Raw genomic sequence first — 19,546 nt, 5'->3', positions numbered from 1 at the left:
TCAATTAAATTAGAAATTAAAGATTAGTGGTTACCATTCCTCCTCAACTTGGCCTTCTAATTAGAGCTCTCTACGAACTCCACAAATCTCAAACATATCTCCATATAATATATAGATTAGAAATTAGAATGTACCATCTAAATTTGATGGCTATGAATAGCAAAAAATAATCAGAAATTCAGACAGAACATAAGAACCATAAATTGCTTCCATCATATCATTATATTAATCGGACAAATATAATGGTATCCATCTGCTTACAACTGAACAAAACCATATATATATATATACCATATGCTTTTGGGTGTAAAAGCCTAGCAGCGGTCATAAAAAGAATTTTACAACCAACAAAGAATGATTTTACATTTTGCTGTCGTCGAAGGTGCATAAAAAAATTAAGAATATAACAGACAAAATTTAAGATTAAAAATGGGGAACAAATGTAAGATATGATGAAGAATGGGTTGGCGGATTTACACAGAGAGCCTGGAGGATCAGGGAGTTGGGGAGCATTCTTCAGGGGGCTCTCAGTCCTGTAAAAAATGGAAGGCTGGGTTCTGAAGAAGCTCTTCTGCTGCTTTCACGTCTGCAAACTCCTTTTCTTGCAAGCAACTCGATATGTCGTCGACGGAGAAGGGTATACTGAATCACAGATCAATCATTCAGAGCTCGTGGATCTTAAAAATGTCGGCAGGGGATGATTACGAGCAGTGGCGGAATCAAAATTTAAGGAAAAAGAATGGGTGGCAAACTACTTGGTTAATATTATAATTATTATTAAATATTGGGGCATTTACATACATGCATACCATAAAATTCTTAATGTCTTTACATATCTAACATCTAGCCATTCATATTTACATGCATTGCTTTATGATACTAAGGTGTTATAAGTGTAAATATTAAACTGTAGGTGTTAGATATGCAAATACATCAGAATTATGGAGTATCTAAATTTCCCTTAAATACTAAATTTTAGGGAGCAAAATTTCCATAGTATTATATTATATTGAAGAGTAGAAAAAATTTTGGGGAAGCCGCTCCATCATTCCAACAGTGACTAAGGAACTTTTACCTGGAATTATCATCCAGCAAGAATGAGTTGCTTACTGCTGTATTCGAATCCTCTGTCATCAGAATCCTCATGCTGGATAGGACCTGTAATGGAGGATGAGAGGCATTTGTATTGATTATAAAAATTACACCACCAAATACTATGTATATGTATGTATGTATGTGTGTGTATATATATATATATATGTGCGTTATGTTTATAACACTTACATTTGAAGAGACACTCTGGGTGTTATATTTGTCATCCCAATACTGCGTGCATATTCTATAAAGCTGCTGAACGCTTAATACCTGCAGAGAGAAATACAGGACAAAAATGAGGCATGAGTCTTAAAAATAACAATATTTATGTATAGTTGCATATGATGCAAAAGTAGAATAAGGATAATAGTACCGGGCAGAGATCATTGACTATATCATCATAGGAAATTCTGTATTTTTGAAATATAACCTGCACGACAGCAGAAAAGTTTTGCATGTTATAAGCAACAGTAAAAACTTTCTGTATCATGCCACTAACTGCAAATTTCTTAAAAATTCACGTGACAAGAGAAACAGGTAAAAAATAAATTTTTATGCTGCTTCAATAAGATGTTCTCGGCATTTTACTGCTATTAAGAAGGATTGAATTTTCCCAGAAAATGTACACAGTTATGCTCAAATTGAAGAATTAATGCAAAAATCTTAGGTTGTGGATTTTGGTAATGAAGTGAGGTTAGGCAAATGAGAATAATAATTTCTTCAGTCAATAACTACTAAAATGGAACTAGGTTAAAGTGAAGGTGATTAAATTTTGGAATCATTTAGAAGATTGCAAGTCAATTTGGATACCTTTCTGAATTTTCTTAAATCTAACATTACAACCCTTTGATCTCTTCATTCACAAATTAATTTCTTATGGTTTCAAATTTAAAATTAGAAGGTTTATTCAAAACATGGTTTTAAAATACACAATTAGGTATTAAGATGTTGTTCATCCGCGCGACCAAACGCAAGCCATAGAATCAATAAATTGTAGGAAGCAGTACTAATATTAAAATATAAAGTAAGAAGTAACGTACTCAGATCCTAAGCTATTAACATTGTAATATAATAAGAACCTACTTATACAAAATAAAAAACATATTACCATTATAACATCAATTATAAAGTAAAAAGTGTTATACAAACATGATAGAAAGATTAGATATTAAAGTAAAAAAAATTATTAACATTAATAATTCAAAATAAATTTAACACCAAGTCTCTCTCCCACAATTCCTTCTTCTGTTCTCACACAAAAAAAAATCAACATTGAGATGTTATTCCAAACTAGATGGTATACAATACACTTGCCTTCCTTGATAAGTGAATATGTGCTTTTGATAAGTGTACACTAGTCATATTTCTATGATCGGCGCAAAAGAATGTGACACGCATCCATAGGCACGACATCATATAAATTTTGATCCTGTAAATTGTCTCTCATAAAAACTCCATGAGATACCTCTTGTCAATTATAATCTTATTTCCTTTCTTCAATCATGACAAAGAATATGATTGGAAATGCTCGAGTAATGAGGCTAAATTTATCCACAATATGTGTAGATGCCACATTTTCACGATTATCTCAATCTATAATGAAGTGTCACACCTTTCCCTTCACGGTGCAGCATGTATGAAATATATTGTGATTGAGCTCTTGTTGCTCTCTCATATACTCAATATCAAGGACTCACTGGATTACCAACATCTCTCCCTACCCTGCGGGCAGCTAGTATTCCTCTCCTTCCCCTGGGGTGGGTTACCATCTGCCTCCACCATTGCACCCTGTTCGGTGAAATATATCGTATTTCTATTTGGAAAATCAAATGCAATGTGCCAAAACCAGTGAGATTGTGACACTTGAAACATTTTCTGTCTACGATGAATATGGGAGAAAAAACTGTCTCCACTTTTTCTTTACTCTATACAAGCTTCTCCTCGAGCCAAGTCTGCTCTAGTGTTCTCCAGGGTATACTCTTGTTGCCTGATCTGATGAATGAACTCTATTTGGTGTGGACTTGATATTATTGTGTTCTATCCATCTTTAAGGTTAAGATCTAGATACCCTGCAATGTTCAATAGGATTGTAACAATACTATGTTGTCAATAAATGCTCTCAATCTCTCGAGATATTTAGCTATTGTGTTCTCCCAAGGCTCTATAGCTCACACTTCAACATAAGTTGCTCAAACTCAGTTGTGTACTCGTATACAAAAAGATCATTCTAGTATTAAGTGATAGTCTCAACAACATGTTCTACCTGTAATGGGCTATTAGGTACTTGCGCTGCATATCTCGTTTCATCTTTGGATCAAGCAGTGATTTCACTTTTCCCTTAACAACACTGCCATATGTGCTTCAAAATTTTCCACCACAGAGATGCATTCTTTTTTAACTTAATGAAGGCTAGCTTTATCATTTTGTCCCGTGGGACATCATTGTACTCAAAAACATGTTCCACTGTGTGGAACCACTCAATAAATTCGTTCGGATCCATCTGTGCGCCAAAATCTAGCAAGTCAATCTTCACTAAAAAATTTTAGCTTCTCCTCTGATATTTCATGACAAATTATTAGGGTATTGGTTCTTCATCACTGAAAACTGCCTAATGAATTGTTGCAAAGAAGATGAGAAATCTTCCTCAATAAGCTCACTAACATAATATGAATTAAAATCTACTTTGCAATCAAACTATCATCACGCTAAATGGATTAAAATTATCACCTTATTCACATATGCACGATCTCTTGTACCATTGTCTCAAGCACCTTGGCACATGTACAATATTGCTATGAGAGCGAGAAATCGTTCGTTTAACACCCTTTAACCGTCTTATAGCAATAATTCCACATCGAATAAGCATGTGTCGTATTATTTCCACTAATTTTAACTTTAATAGTAAGTTTTCATGTTGGGCCGTTTCTATGTATTGTTATATTTTATATTTTATTCTTACAAAACCTCTTTTAACCATCTTATAGCAATAACTACGCTTCAGAAAAACACGTGTCTTATCATTCCCACTAATTTCAGCTTGAACACTAAATTTTTATGTTGAGTCTTTTCTGTCATGTTTTACTTTTCTTTATCTATTTCAAAGGCAACACTTGAATAAAAATTTCTATTAAAAATGAGAATTATGCACATTAAATTTGTTGACTTCTTAGACTACCAGAATAACATGGTTATTTAATGGTTAATTTTGCAAATTTCTTACCAAGAATCCAACAGCTTGTCTTATATGCTTCAGTTCTTCCCAGGCCGTACCAGCATACTGTAAAATATAATTTTTTTAAAAGAAAAAACCAATTTTTAATCTTGAATAAACACTGTCCATGAATACTACAAATCATATAGTTCTCAAGCATAAATGTTAACCCCGTTACCTCTGGTTTTGCTTGAGCACACCACAACTCCAGGTCAGCTAAGCCAGCTTTTACATACTCCCCATTGCTGAAGGAACAGCATTCACGACGGAGTAGGAGACTAAAGAAGAGTAAGTTTTATAAGAAAGATAATTTGAGATCCTGAAAGAGATGAAAATGCCAGCAACCTGAATTAAGGAATTACCTGTTGAAGAGTTGCATGTTAATGAATGAGAAAATCTGAGTGAAGACTTTCTGAATTAGAACAGCAGGAAGCTGAAATTGGAAAGAAATTAGTATGGATTTCTAGTTCAGAACAGTCTGCAGACTCAGCACAAAAAAAAGATCCACAAAACTCACATAGTTCTGCTGCAATGTCTTAAGAAGGTTATTGAGACTTTCAATTATATTTTGCCAGTGAGAATTTTGACCTGAGTGACCGAATGATCCAGAGCGGCTAGATCCTCTGAGCATGCTTGCCTTCGCAGTTCTCGGTGCCTTTTATGCAAGCAATAAAGTTGTTCAAGTTTAGTTATGTCTGTCCAATATATTAAAATGAGATTGAAAGTAGGAGTTTCTACAGGTGAAGAACTGTGAACTAGGATAGAAGGCACTTCAGAGCATAAAAAAAAGAAGATTTACATACATAACACTTAATTCTAACGTATTCATATATATAACACCTAAATTTTATTTTTTTACATAAATGCCGCCTTACTTATAAATAAAAAAGGTATTTCATTTTTCAGAAGTTAAAATAGTGGCATTTTTATGTGATATGAAAAATTTGAGTGGTAAAAATGTAAAAATTAAAAGTTATTGAACGGCACTTCAGAGCATAAAACATAAAAAATGGTTATTGATAACTTTCCCTCACTCCCCTACTTCGAAATAGCACCTTCTTTTTAAAAAGGGCTAATTGATGGCACTTGAGTGTGAGCAAGGTAACATTTCCTCGCAGATAACTTTCCCAATCTTTGGTTTTCTTTCTTAACCCCCATTATGTCACACGCTGCTATGATAGTTGTTAGGGTGTGCAACGCAAATTGTCAGGCTACAATATAATATCTTCCGAAATTTTGTAGCCTTATTAACATGAAAAAAAAAAATCATAAAAATCAAAAGATCTTGCCCCACTGTGATATCTTCTCCCTAATCATCTCAGACAATAGTCCTACAAACTTATCAATTCAGCAAGTAGCGAAAGCTAACTTCCACCCACTTTGCCATCAAGACTAACCTCATCTCATGGAAATGTGTTGCGTAGCACAAGTTTGGTTGACAAGCTTGTTAGCATGAGCACTAGTGCAAGTTTAGTTGAGTGGCATATTAACACGAAAGTTGGCCCAACTTTGGTATTTATGGGCCGTAAGCAATTGCTATAAACTCGATGGAGGCTTGACTCTTGTATCCTTTGGAATACCTATTAATTGAGCCCAATAAACTTGGTTGCTGTGTGAGCCCAATTAGTGAGGTTGTGGCTTATATCCAAAAGAAGTTTTGTTGTACCTATATTTTGTATCTATGCAGCAAACTCAACTTAAGGTAAGATCTTTCATTTCTGAGAAGAGCCGAGAGTTATGTATGGTTTAACAGGCTTTTTTGCTTTATATCTATCAAAATTAATTGGGTTGACTAGATTGAATTAATGGGTTTACTAGCAATATACCAACCTAGGCAATTTGGTTTGGGTTTACATTTATAATACCCGTAAATGGGACTTGCAACCACAAGGGCAAGGTAAGCTCGTGAGTGAAACTTGATTTGATGGCAAATTTTTGGTGATGACCAAATAAATTAAGGCATACATTTATAAGAAGACACAAGGGAGACTTTGCAAACTCGGGAACGAGGAAGGCCTAAAAATGGAACTTATAAATTTGAGTATAAAAAAAGGTCATATATATTTAAGACTTTGTGATTATAATCAGGTTTAATTTTGACATAATACATATGTTACCATAACATATAATGGTGATGGCTCATTAGGAACCCTTGAATAAACTAAGAATAAAAAATCTCAAACCCGAATCCTTGATCTATAAGCTTGATCAATTAGATTATTACCTTACATGTAATAAGGCACAAGGGGTATCATGGTAATTTAGGACTTGAAAAGTTATTTCAATAATTTTGCCACCTTAAAGGGGCATCATGGCAATTTAGATTAGCTGAGGCTCTTTGGGATCCCCTTGACAAAAATTTAGAAATGGTTAAAAAGAAAAAAAATGCATTTGCAAGCTATTCCAATCAAATTGGAATGTATGTGTATTGGCATGTTTTATAATGCCAATTTACTCGCATCAATCAAGAGTTGGTTAGGGTTTAAACTCGGTATTCAAAGATCGAACTTAATCTTGAATTTTTTAAGAATGCCATGAGAATTTCTAGAAGATTCACCAAAGGATTGTTCGATTCGTGGGAATGATTTATTTAGGTTTAAAATTGAAAATACAGGCAGCAAATATGATAAACCTTCTGACTTGATTCAATGGTAAATTTTCCTTTTTATTCAAATTTTATTTAATTTTTGTTGAAGCTTTCTACATTTTATCCAATTAAAAATATATTTGGAGTGTGAAAAAAATAATAAAATTGGTAAAAGGGTACATCTGAAATTATGAGTTTCCATCGAGGAGTCATATTCCAATTTAAAATTTGAAAGCAAGGTTTAGTTTTCGATTCCTCTAAGTTAAGAAGAGAGGTCTTATGCTTCAGAATTTGTTCAGAAATCCCTTTTTTTTTACATTTTTCGCTCCTTTTTAACTTGGCCAATGAGGAGGTAGATGACTCTACTTAACCGAGGATAAAAACATTTAGCTTACGTTCATTGTAGATTGATCTTGCACCCAATGGCGATATAGTTTCCTCTAATTTAGAATCAAAACGAGTTGTTAATTTATTTATAATATGCTAGATTTACATTAAACATACTCTATCTGTTGTACGGATGCCTCAAATTGATTCAAAATTATTACTCAATCATCAAAATTTAAATTACACCAAAAAAAAATGCTGTCCTACAATTTTAAATGCATTATATATGCATGTTTTTGGTTCAGATGTTCTTCCCTTGGTGAACAGTGATTTCAAAAGGCTTAACATTGTCTAAGGTCACAAATGAGGGGTCTGGTCATGACTAATAACAAATAGATCTGAGCATACCTGGATACACAACGTAAGCAAGTGTGTCAAATCCTTTTTCATATTATCCCGAATAATTCCATATATCTTCTCCACATAAGCTGTAAGTTGCTGCTTGAAAAGTAAAGCAGGATACTTTGCTTCAACTTGTCGCACCACCAAATCCAGGCCGTCCAAAGCAAGGTTTGCAGAAGATGGAGAAGACCGGAATCCCTTAGCAAAGGAATCCAATAAATAAAATAAATGACAATAGTGAGTTTCTGAGACGCACAAACATGACTACAAGCAGGTAAGTAGTGCAAAGAAATAAAAAGGCATACTTGTGTCATCCTCCCAAATAGTGAAGTTGGTGGGGGAGCTTTCCTGCGTGGAGCACTACCAGCAGCTCTTAAACTCTTTTGCAACAAAAATAACAGTGCAGTTGTATTGGACAAGCAGTATGCTAGGTGGTCATAACTTTCATCATTCTGCATTACAAAACTTAGATATAAGGAATGAATTATACCGTAAAGTATAATACCAGAAATAAAATAGTTACATACTTTCATGACTGCAATGATGCAACTCATCTAGAAAAAGATATATACTTTCATAACTGCAATAATGCACCTCATCTAGAAAAAGATGAATACTAAAAATTATAATAACTATTCAAAATAATTATTCGGCTATATTTATGTGATATCATACCGAATTTTTTTCACAAATATACAGTATAATGACACAATTTAGTGAAGTTACAAGTTCCAATAAAAAAAGATTCAATAAATAAAGTATTGAATAGTCTACTTAATTATGAATTCAGAGGCAATGAAAATAGCCCTGATATATGGAAAATACCAAATTTCGTTTCTATGCAGTATAGTCCCACATCAGTCACAAGCAAGCCAAAGGCCACAAAACTCTAGAGCTTAACACTGGATAGAGCTGATTAAATAAAATCGCCTGCATCTAGAAAAACAAAAAGCCATCCAAAATACTGACAGAAGACAAGATCTTGTTGAAGTTTCAATTAATTCAAAGGAATTTGCCAAATTATGAGGATCGGAAATATTTAATTTGATTTTGATATGAGATTCTCTATGCATTCCGTAAAATTTCACAAGATTCACTTATTTTAAGAAAAATAATAATAACAACAAGGATAACTCGGTAAAAGTTGGCCTAGTGAAGCAGCTTTTGTGCCATGACAATTTAGAAGCAATACCAAAGTGTTTCAAAGAAAGGTGACCTTTATTTAAGTTCGTCTTCGGACCTAGATGAACCTAAATGAAATGCAGTCTCTATTGCTCCACTACAATTGTAAAATATGAGACTTCATACACCTCAAAGCTCATAAGACGAAAAGAGATTCTTTTGAGATCCGTATACTCATTATGTCTGGCATTGAATGAGCTGAGCATTTACTTTATAATGGTAGGTTCTATTTGATTTAGCATCGGAATTCGCACTTGAACCGGATTAAACAAAATTTGTCAGGCTACTTTTCTCTTGTTCTCTTGAATCTACAGCATAAGACATCGACTTCTCAAAAAGATTAATTACGGTCATTGCATAATGAGCTCATTTGAAAAACATTGGCACATGTGTAAACGAGGTGCTCTGCCTGACTGAGCTATAGCCCTTGTCATAACCATTTTAATATAAAAACATATTCTTGTCAAAAAATTATCTCATAATCTCACATGATAACTTTCTCATCTATTTATGTTTACTGTTAAAAGATTAATATTGCTTAGAAAACATATTTAACATATAATCCATCGAAGTAATGGAGACCATTTTTTTGGTGATAAATGATCTACTTAACCTAGTGGTTAGAGTATTGCTTTCATATGGCGGGACTCATTGTTTCAAATCCAATAGTAGGTAGAACTTATTAGATACCGGATTCCATGGTATCTAATAAGTTTTTCTACTCATCCTCTTTTTTTCGTTCTGTTCTATCATCAGATTAATCAAATTAGACTTCAGTGTGGTCATTTTGTGGAATCAAGATGTGGTGTGTAGTATATAATAAAGAAATCTTTTTATTTTGATTGAATGCATTGACTACTAAGAAGAAATTACCTTGATAACTTATACTTGTGTCCTAGCTCGTCTAAGAACTAGATTTGTCTCAAGTGCTTGTCTCTTATCCTCAGCTTTACTTAAGTTAGCTTCAACTATTTCAAGAGTTTGTTGAGCTTCTTATCTCTTACCCATAGCTTTACAATTTTGACTAAGTGAGGAATCAAATGATATAGTTTATTTATTGGCAGTTTGGAGTATTACAAACATGACTATTGCTTTCTAAGTAGTTGTTTTTGCATTAGTTGCAACTTCATTAATCTGTCTGATTAGTGTACCCGTTGTAATTGTTTCTTCTGATGGTTGGTCGAGTAACAAAAATATTGTATTTTCTGGTACATTATAGATTAGATTAGTCTCTGATAATTATCATGAATTCTCTCATTTTTAGAGCTTTTTTGGTATTTCCCCGATCTGAAGATTGCAATGCTTCTAAGAAATTCAACTTATGAGACCCACTAAGATTCCATCTAGGTTCTACATTTCAATCAAATTGTGAGATTGAACTAAGATTCCATTTGAGTTCAATATTTCAATTGTTATGAATTGGATATAGATAATTAAGAATCTGATCTTACTCGGAATCTTACTTTACTTACTATAGTCTTTTTAACTGCTGGCACTGTGCACATATGATCCAACGCATATATGATATATCATATATGTCATATATGTGTGGACATATGTGTACTTATCATGAACGAAGAAACTGCGGATATAGTCGAATAGTAAATTTTCTCTTTGCCAAGGAGAAGATGCGGGTTCGATTCCTGCTATCCGCCCATGGTGAAATAATATACTATAAAAAGATTATGTCTGTATAGTTGACCACTATGTATACTAGTATGCATGACAGTAAATATAGTAGCATAGTAGTGAATATAGTAGCATAATAGTGAATATAGTAGTTAGTAGTGGATATCTTTTGTTTCACCTTTTTTCCTCTCAATATCTTTTTATCTTCCTCAAAAGAAGATTCTTACTTACGACATTTTATGAAATAATTTCTTGAATAAACTCATCAAAAGTTCCCTGATCACAAAAGGATCATGATAATGTCGTTTATGTACAACTACAACAAAATAGTATACAAAGTCGACAGATTTCAAGTCATGATAAAAAATGATTTATGGCTACAAAAATCATTTAGATTAGTTCTAAATCTGGGCCAAGATGAACTGGCGTAGAGAGTTTATTGAAACCATGGAGTTTAGAATATGAAAAAAAAAACTCTAGTGTGGGGAACTACACCACTTATGGGAATTGCAATAGCTTTATTTACAATATTTCTATATATTTTAGAAATATATAATTCATCTGTTTTACTGGATGTAATTTCAATTAATCATTTCATAAAAATTAAGAAGTCCTAGTTTTTCAATTAAAAAAAATTATTTTACTTATACTTAATGCTTAAAATATTAAAATATTTAATAATTTAACTTAAGATTACCTAAGACTTGGATTTATAGACCATTCTGGTTGTTCGATCATGAAATTTTATTGTTTCGATATTTCAAGTCTAGAATATGAGCGCGTGACTTGTTATAATTGATCCTAATGATAATACAAAAAAAATGGATTTGTCATCTCTATCAAGATGACTCTACCGTCAGATATTTATTGTAGTCTCTGGAGTACAGACTATATATAATATATCAAAAAAAGAAATATTTAAACTATGATTCATACCTATTATTCAGACCTCGCAACCTAATTTTAAGAAAAAAATGAAAAAAGGTTTTTTATTTTATAAATCAAACAATTTTTTCTCCAAAATAAACCACTTTCTATAAGATTTTGTTGAGTTATTACATTCAGTAAATAAATGATGATCAAATGGTTTTTACTAAAAAACCCTTTGAGTTTAGCTTCGATTTTATTAAATCATTGTGGTTCATAGGGCCTCAACAAAAGAATTATTATAAAACAAAAAAGATAGGGAAGAGAAGATTCAAGAGTCCTGTTAGTATGAATCTGAGATTTGATTCATAGGGCCTCAACAAAAGAATTATTATAAAAAAAAAAAAGATAGGGAAGAGAAGATTCAAGAGTCCTGTCATGATCAACTTAAGATTTTATTTCTTGACATTATCATTACAAAGAAGAGATTCTGGATTTTTCTTACTTGGTATCTTTGGGTGACATTGAGTCAAGCGGCTAAGCCACAAGGAATTTGAAACTCTATATAAAATATTTCATATCCATTGAAACTAGTATGTGGGTTTTGGCTTGAGTCGTACGAGATGAAATTCTCATATACGGCTCTCAGAGGGGGATCTTAGGTGACCTATTGCAATAACGTATATGATTAGTTCGTGGAAAGTCTCAAGATTCAAGAGATTGAATATGATATAACTGGTAAATATGTTACTCCTCATGTCAACATATTTTATTGTCTAGAGGGGATTATGCTTACCTATTTTTTAGTATAAATAGCTACAGGTTTTGCTATGAACTTTTACTATCGTCCAACTGTTACAGAGGTTTTTTCTTCTATTCAATACATAATGACTAAGGCCAACTTTGGTTGGTTAATTCAATTAGTTCATCAATGATCAGCAAGTATGATGGTTATAATAATGATCTTGCACGTATTTCGTATGTATCTTACGGGTGGTTTTAAAAAACCTCGCGAATTAATTTGGGCAACCGGGGTAGTTCTGGATGTATTGACCGCATCTTTTGTCATAACTGGTTATTCCTTGCCTTGGGACCAAATTAGCTATTGGGTAGTAAAAATTGTAACAGTCGTGCCTAAAGCTATTCCTATAATAGGATCACCTTTGGTATAATTATTATGTAGAGGTGTTAGTGTGGGTCAATCCACTTTAACTCGTTTTTATAGTTTACATAATTTTGTATTGTCTCTTCTTACTGCTGTATTTATGTTAATGCACTTTCCAATGATACGTAAGCAAGGTATTTCGAGTTCCTATATAGAAAAGGCAGAACATATATTTTTGTAATTTATCATATTGGGGAGGGATAAGAGTCTTTCATTCCATTGCGGCCAAGCATTAGTTAATTTATAGATCTTTAATTCCCGAGGATTGACATTTCATTGCAGTTAGTTCATATGTATAGGGCTACACTTATTTACGCTCCCAGTGTGCCTATGATACCAGCCTGATTTTTAGCTAAAGTGTATCACCTTACGAAAATACATTATGTATAAAAAATAACCATAAGAGGCATGCATAAAAGTATTTACTCTTAGGATTAATCCTCAAACCTGTCAGTTTTCAGGATTTAAAGTGCTGATTTTTAGGAACGGAAAAATCTTATGATAAATTGATAATTTCTTATAGGAATCACCCTCTCTCTAAACATATATTTATGTTATCTTGACTATATATGATTACTTTGTTGGACAAAAGGCCCATTTGTATCCAATAATGAATATGTAGCAGGTATAAATTAGTGGTAACAATGTGATTCCTTCTATTAGCAATGTCAATAGTTAGTGGTTTTTCCCATTTTTTTCATATTTCATATTCCAAATCAAAAACTTTATTACTTAAAAAGATTTAATACTTTATCCCTCCATAGCACAATTGAGAAAATAATATACAATATCACAATTTCTATCCAAAAGACAATCAAAATTTTCATAAAAAATTGTATTATGGAGTTGAGAAGCATAAATTTTTTGATTGATTCAATTCTTCCAATTAAATGAGTATGAATAAAAGATCTATAGATAATAATACAAAACTTTCAATCGTAAATAAATCTTCAATTTTTTAGCTTAAAAAGGGGAGACTGAAACCAAAATAGCTATAAATGATGATTTTGGTTTACTAGAAACCCCCCCCCCCCCCCCCCCCCCCCCCCCTCCCTCTATATATATATATATAAGCTCGATAGAAACAAAATTATTTTTCTTAGGATCCGAAGAGAAGAAAAGAAATGGGGAACAATGTAATTAGACTATAAAGATTTGATAAAAACCCTCCTCTTCTATAGGGATCATCTAAAAAGCAAGTAGCTTTAGATGCATTCGTAAAAAAAGCTAACATAGATGTTATGGATTTAATTTTTTCTCTGGTGGGAATACATAGATCTTCCATAAAGGAGTCGAATGAAACCAAAATCTCATGTTCGGTTTTGAATTAGAGATGTTAAAAATGATCAACTAACGTCAACTATAACCCCTAGCCTTCCAAACTAACGATGCGGGTTCGATTCCCGCTACCCAATCCGTTATATACTCATTCCTTGACTTCATATGATAAACAAATATCAGATTCATTATCCTTTTTGATATGCATCATTTTTCTTTTTATGAAAGAATCTTTTTTCCTAAAAAAATGCAAAAATAGGAATGAAGGGCATGCATTGTCTAATGGATAGGACAGAGGTCTTCTAAGCCTTTGGTATAGGTTCAAATCCTACTGGACGCAATTTATTTAATATATCGATTCTAGATAGAGAATAGATATATAAAAGGAACTTTATTTTATAAAGGATAAAGCTCCTTTTTTGAATGATTTGAATCAGAAATATTTATTAAGGATTTCTATTTATTAAGAATATAATAAAAATGATCAATTTACATTTATGTTTGTTCCTGAAGTAGAAAGAGTTCAATTTGTTCCTGAATAGCTTTTCTCAAAAGGGGGTCAGCTTCTTCGATGAATATCTTGCTAGAAGATAGAGTTTCTTGGAATTTAGGTTTCATCTTTGTTAAGTAGGTACATAACCCAACAAGAAATTTCTTTACCTGTCAAATTTTTAACAGATCAAGATATTCATTTGTTCTGGCATAAATAGTAGCTATCTGGTCTGATTGGGATTGTTTGAGCAACTCACGTAATCGCTGACCTCTTGCTAATTGATTCTGAGTAGCTTTAAGTAAATCAAAAGTAAATTGTGCAAAGGCTTCTAATTCTGCAAATTGAGCTAGTTCTAATTTTGACTTGACAGCTTAGCAGGTCTATTCCATCTTAGTATTTGTCCGTCTCAACGTCTATGCAAAGGATTATGCATGGGTAATATTGAAACTGAGCTTTCCAGTAGTATTGTTGCTATTTTTTTTTTCAGCTTTTGTTGTTGCTGGAAGTATGTGATATGGTTCAACAACTTTCCCAATCGAATTATCTGGCCCCACTCATAATCAGTGGGATCAAGGGTACTTCAAATAAGAAATATATAGAAAATTTAGGGCTAAACTAGCCGAAAATCTGAGCTTATCGGAAGCTTGGTCTAAAAATCCCGAAAAATTAGTTTTTTTATGATTACATTGGTAATAATCAGGCAAAAGGATGATTATTCAGAGCAGGCTCAATGAATAACGAAGATGGAATAGTTGTTGGGTTGTTATGGCACCCCATATTTAGAGATAAACAAGGGCATGAACTCTTTGTACATCATATGCCCAATTTTTTTGATACATTTCCAATAGTTTTGGTAGAAGCTGACGGAATTGGGAGGGCTGATTTTCCTTTTAGAAGGGAAGAATCGAAGTATAGTATTGAACAAGTAGAGGTAATTGTTGAATTTTATGGCTGCGGGCTCAATGGAGTCATTTATAGTGATCCTGCTATGAAAAAGTATGTCAAACGTGCCCCATTGGGTGAAAATTTTGAATTAGACCGGACTACTTTAAAATCCAATGGTGTTTTTCGTAGCACTCCAAGGGGTTCGTTTACTATTGGACATGATACGTTTGCTTTGCTCTTCTTTTTCGGACACATTTGGCACGCGCTAGAACCTTGTTCAGAGATGTTTATGCTGGTATTGATCATGAAAATGCATAAAAATAGGATTTATGGAAGAAATTGTCAGGTTCTTGTTGTTTAAGGACGAAACTCATTGTGATGAGTAAACAGTCCACTCTGGATGCAGGATGACCTGATCATGAGAGACGGAGAGACAGGTTTAATCAATCCCAATTTCCTTTTCTACAATTTCTTCCGTATAATCCTTCATTACTTTTTATTTTTTTCATATATATGTGTTGTATTAGGGTTTGAAAGTCAAATTTTTGTGTGTTTTGTATCGGAAAGCCACCAACATCTCTTCTTTCCTTCGAGGGTTGTATCCTAGGGTTGTAAGTGGTGCTTCGAGTGTATTTTAGTCTCCAAGTGGCGTTTATCCTTCTCCAGCTCATCTGCATCACTCCCACTTCACTGCCACGCATTCCTTCTCGCTGCAAGCCACCCCGACAACAGCCTTTAGCTGTTTTCCTGCAGATTTCTCGCTGTCCAGCCCTTTTGCCCCCGTCCAGGACAGCCTTTCTTTTGCAGTCCAGCAGTCCGCCGAATCCTCTATCACCGTTCCAGCCCTCCATCTTCATTGCCGCTGTTGTTCCAGCCCGCCATTATCCTGAACAGCCGTTCCACGTCGATATCTATCGCGTGCCAGCTGGCCGGAACCTAGGAAGTCATTGCATTGCTGTTTTCAGCTTTGCCCACAACCTCGTCCACCATCCCACCACCTTCCAAACTCTCGCCGATCACCACCACCACTACCACCCCGAGATCCACTCTAGTTTGAGTGTTTGTGTCATGTATGTTGTTATTTCATATTTTTTAGTGTCGAGTTGTTGTATTTTTCCTTTCAGGTATGTTGGTTGTAACCGCCTATCTTCCATAAATAATAATATTTGTTTTTCCTATTGTGGTTTGGATTAACCCCGGTATCACCTTGTACTATTACTAGGGCTTCATGGTTAAAACAAGAATAAAGCAGAATCTACTAGCAACTGCATGTTCAAGCTGTTTACACAATAGATAGACATGTCTTCGTGCTAGAATAATGTATATGATGAAACTAAATGACACGGAGATTGACACGGACAATGTCTTGAACCTTGAATTGAAAAAATCAAATATTTCATTTGTAAAAAAGAAGCATGCATTTCAGGATTCCAGTATACATACAGAATGCATGACTTCATTACGAAATGATAATAAATCAAGAAACTCAAGAAAACAAATAAATTAAATTAAATTTAAAATAAGAAAGATGAAACCCTAAATTCAGATTTAACGATATACCATATATCAGTTCTGTGATAAAGCCAAAGTAGAAAAAACAATCATATAGCTCATTCTTACAATCAACATATTACCTCAATAGCAGAACCAATCATCTGGATGAGGCGGTCAAAGACACTAGTTTTTTCTGATTCAAAAGACTTCCAGTGAAGAAAGCATTTATAAATTGTTAATGCAGCAACAGGTTTCCCGTTGCTGAAACCAATATTTTTTACAACACAATTGAAAAGAGCATCAACACTCTCCTGCAAATAAAAAATTTCCAATTATTCAGCAGAATGGAATAAAAACAGATAAGTTAGACAGTTTACAACATACATGTTGTCTTTCAGCATTTGGAATCATTAATTTACTACTAGAATTCGCAAGATCCTTGATAGCTGGGGGTGCCGACTGTGGTTCCTACAAAAAATGGGAGCAGAAGTTCAACAAGAGAATAGGAAAAAAAGTTATAAAAATAAAATAATAATAATAATAATAATAAACAGTAATAAGAAAAACCTTGGTCTCTTCAGATTTTAACTGACCATTTTCCAAATTCTGCAGGAAAGAAACAGTAAAGGCATGACAAACACATGAATGGAGATGAAATAAAATGGACGGTTTCAAGATGAATGCATACATGTTTCAATGGAGTTGATGCAATTGATAAATGTTCAGACATGGGTTTTATAGAAGAGTTTAGTAAGGACTGCTGCCGAAGGACTTGATTTTCGGTTTCCATGTCAGAGAGCTTCTCTCTTAAACTGTTGTAAGAAAGCAGCTCAGTTGTAAAAATTACATAACCAAGAGAATAAAACTATCATACTATCACAATGAAAGTGAGATTTCAGAAGTTGCAGAAATCCAACAACCTTTGCATTGAATTGTTCAACTGATGCATCTTTAACTCTGCTTCAAGAGCTTTCTTGAGTCTTTCCTCACTCACTCTACTTGCTTCTTTAAACTTCTGCTCGGTTTCATCTATTTTTTTCTCAAGAGAATTCACCAATGCCTCGAAATTTAAACAAGGAAAAGAGAGAGGTTAAGTATAGATGCAGATGGTGTGTGAGAGAGAGAGAGTAAGACCCCAAACAAAAGAGAAGTTGACACCACTACACGTCGAAAAAATAAAGTTTATAAGACTGCATGAAATGCAAACAAATATTGTATGTCTACCTTAAGTTCTTCATTTTCAGCAGTAAGCTTATCCATTCGAGGAGTATCGAAAACCGGCACCATTCTTAAGTTAGCAGCTTCCTCAGCAGTCTGTTTAGTCATTTCCTTCTCTTTTACTAAAAGAGCTTTGGTTGCCTTACACTCCTGCTGCATTTCCTGTAAAGCCGACTGCAACTTCGCATTTTCAAGTGATTTTGCTTCCTCCATGTCAACCTAAGCAACTGAAGGTTAGGCTCTACAACATAAACAACATTCTAAGAGCAATTTATAAATATTTATCACTCATTGAAGCCATATGACCGCATGCTTCAACAGAGAAGAATTTGTAGTACGTCACTAGTACAAGCAAAGAGTTCATTGACCGCAAATAAAGAAAATATGGAAATATAAAAGGGCAACTATCTAGCCTCGACAGCTTCATGACACCCAAGTTAAATAATATAGTAATTTACAAAAGGAGTGCCAAGGTATAAACAAAAATATTGCTACATGGGGCATGTATGGGGTAGCTGAAGTTATTTGAAGCAATTGTGAAGTTGTTGTAGAAGAAATTGCTTTCCAAAAAGTTGTAACGGTTATTATAAATTTATTTTACTTTCAAAAAGTCAGAGTACAGTTTTCTGACAACCACCACACTTTATCAGCTCAGTTGAGAAACGCAGCTTTCTACCACAAAAATTTAAAAAAAAAACAGCAAGAAAGCAGTTTCCTAAACAGAACTATGGTGGCGGTCTGAAAAGCAAAACAGACGAAAAGCTGTCCAAAACATACCCTTAATGAGAAGCTTTTCCATAATTTAAAATACTATCATTTACAAAAGTGAAGACAATTCTGAAAATAATTTCAGAAAGGTCTTCAAGTTTTGATAACATAAAAACAATATAGAGTACCATATATAATTCTTAAAAATTCAAATTGTATAACGATAAACAATTTATTCTACAAATAATTTTCTTAGGAAGTCGTGTAAGAGTAAATGATATTATTGCATTATAATAATATTAAGAACACACAACATGCCAATAAGAATCGCATGTAGCTATCATACCTATCAGCAAATTCCATACTGTTCTTTTCTTTTGTAAGAAAATAAGATGAACTAATTTGTTTAAAAGATCAACTCAATTTGACCTTATTGCACTGATAAAATGAACTTCAAAACATTTCTCTATTAGACCGGCACCAATGACGCTTTCCACCACACGAAGCCCGCCAAATAATTTAAAGCTTAATTTAGGTGTAAGGCTTAAAAAATCTAGTTAGTCAGTTATTAGTTGTTATCGTGACACAGGGCTGGGACGCGAGAAAGAGACGGTGTGATGTGAGCGGAATGAGAGTTTCGGCTAATCCAACCTGAGGAGGATCCATTCCAACCTTCTGTTGAACCGATCGGCCTTCTACAGGCGGGAATTGCCGCTCACGCCTCATTTCTCTACTTTCCTTTCCCCACCTCCCCGATTTCCCTGTTACTGCTTCTTCCTCCTTCTGTTCTGGTTGCCTCTCAAAGGGGGGAATTTACCCTTCCTATTTTATTTTATTAGTTATTATATGTGTTGTTTTGCTTGTCAGGGTTCGTTTTTGTTTTCTTTTATTTCAAAATTTCTCTAAATCTTCTCCTCTCCTTGCTAGAGTTGCATCTGATGATGGGTGGTGCTTCGATCGTATCCTACTCCGAGGTAGTATTTTATCTTCCCCTTCATCTTCCCT

General features: G+C 33.7%; 1 protein-coding gene across 1 annotated transcript in view; it reads right to left on the bottom strand.

Annotated features, from left to right (window-relative positions):
- Positions 1-210: 210 nt before the first annotated feature.
- LOC110031870 (myosin-6-like) overlaps positions 211-19,546 on the bottom strand; it is a 47,148-nt gene continuing 27,812 nt past the window's right edge. The window contains exons 24-39 of the mRNA XM_020735295.1: positions 17,840-18,052; positions 17,536-17,675; positions 17,304-17,427; positions 17,183-17,221; positions 17,000-17,083; positions 16,756-16,926; positions 7,928-8,074; positions 7,629-7,820; positions 4,824-4,961; positions 4,669-4,739; positions 4,485-4,584; positions 4,316-4,372; positions 1,469-1,525; positions 1,285-1,365; positions 1,076-1,158; positions 211-642 (exon numbers count right to left, since the gene is read on the bottom strand). Of these exons, the coding sequence (XP_020590954.1) occupies positions 528-642; positions 1,076-1,158; positions 1,285-1,365; positions 1,469-1,525; positions 4,316-4,372; positions 4,485-4,584; positions 4,669-4,739; positions 4,824-4,961; positions 7,629-7,820; positions 7,928-8,074; positions 16,756-16,926; positions 17,000-17,083; positions 17,183-17,221; positions 17,304-17,427; positions 17,536-17,675; positions 17,840-18,052 (1,812 nt within the window). The 3' untranslated portion in view covers positions 211-527. The remainder of the gene's footprint in view (positions 643-1,075; positions 1,159-1,284; positions 1,366-1,468; positions 1,526-4,315; positions 4,373-4,484; positions 4,585-4,668; positions 4,740-4,823; positions 4,962-7,628; positions 7,821-7,927; positions 8,075-16,755; positions 16,927-16,999; positions 17,084-17,182; positions 17,222-17,303; positions 17,428-17,535; positions 17,676-17,839; positions 18,053-19,546) is intronic.

This window comes from Phalaenopsis equestris, unplaced genomic scaffold, assembly GCF_001263595.1.
Source record: "Phalaenopsis equestris unplaced genomic scaffold, ASM126359v1 Scaffold000855, whole genome shotgun sequence".
NCBI lineage: Eukaryota > Viridiplantae > Streptophyta > Magnoliopsida > Asparagales > Orchidaceae > Phalaenopsis > Phalaenopsis equestris.
This window is presented reverse-complemented; position numbering and strand designations above follow the sequence as displayed.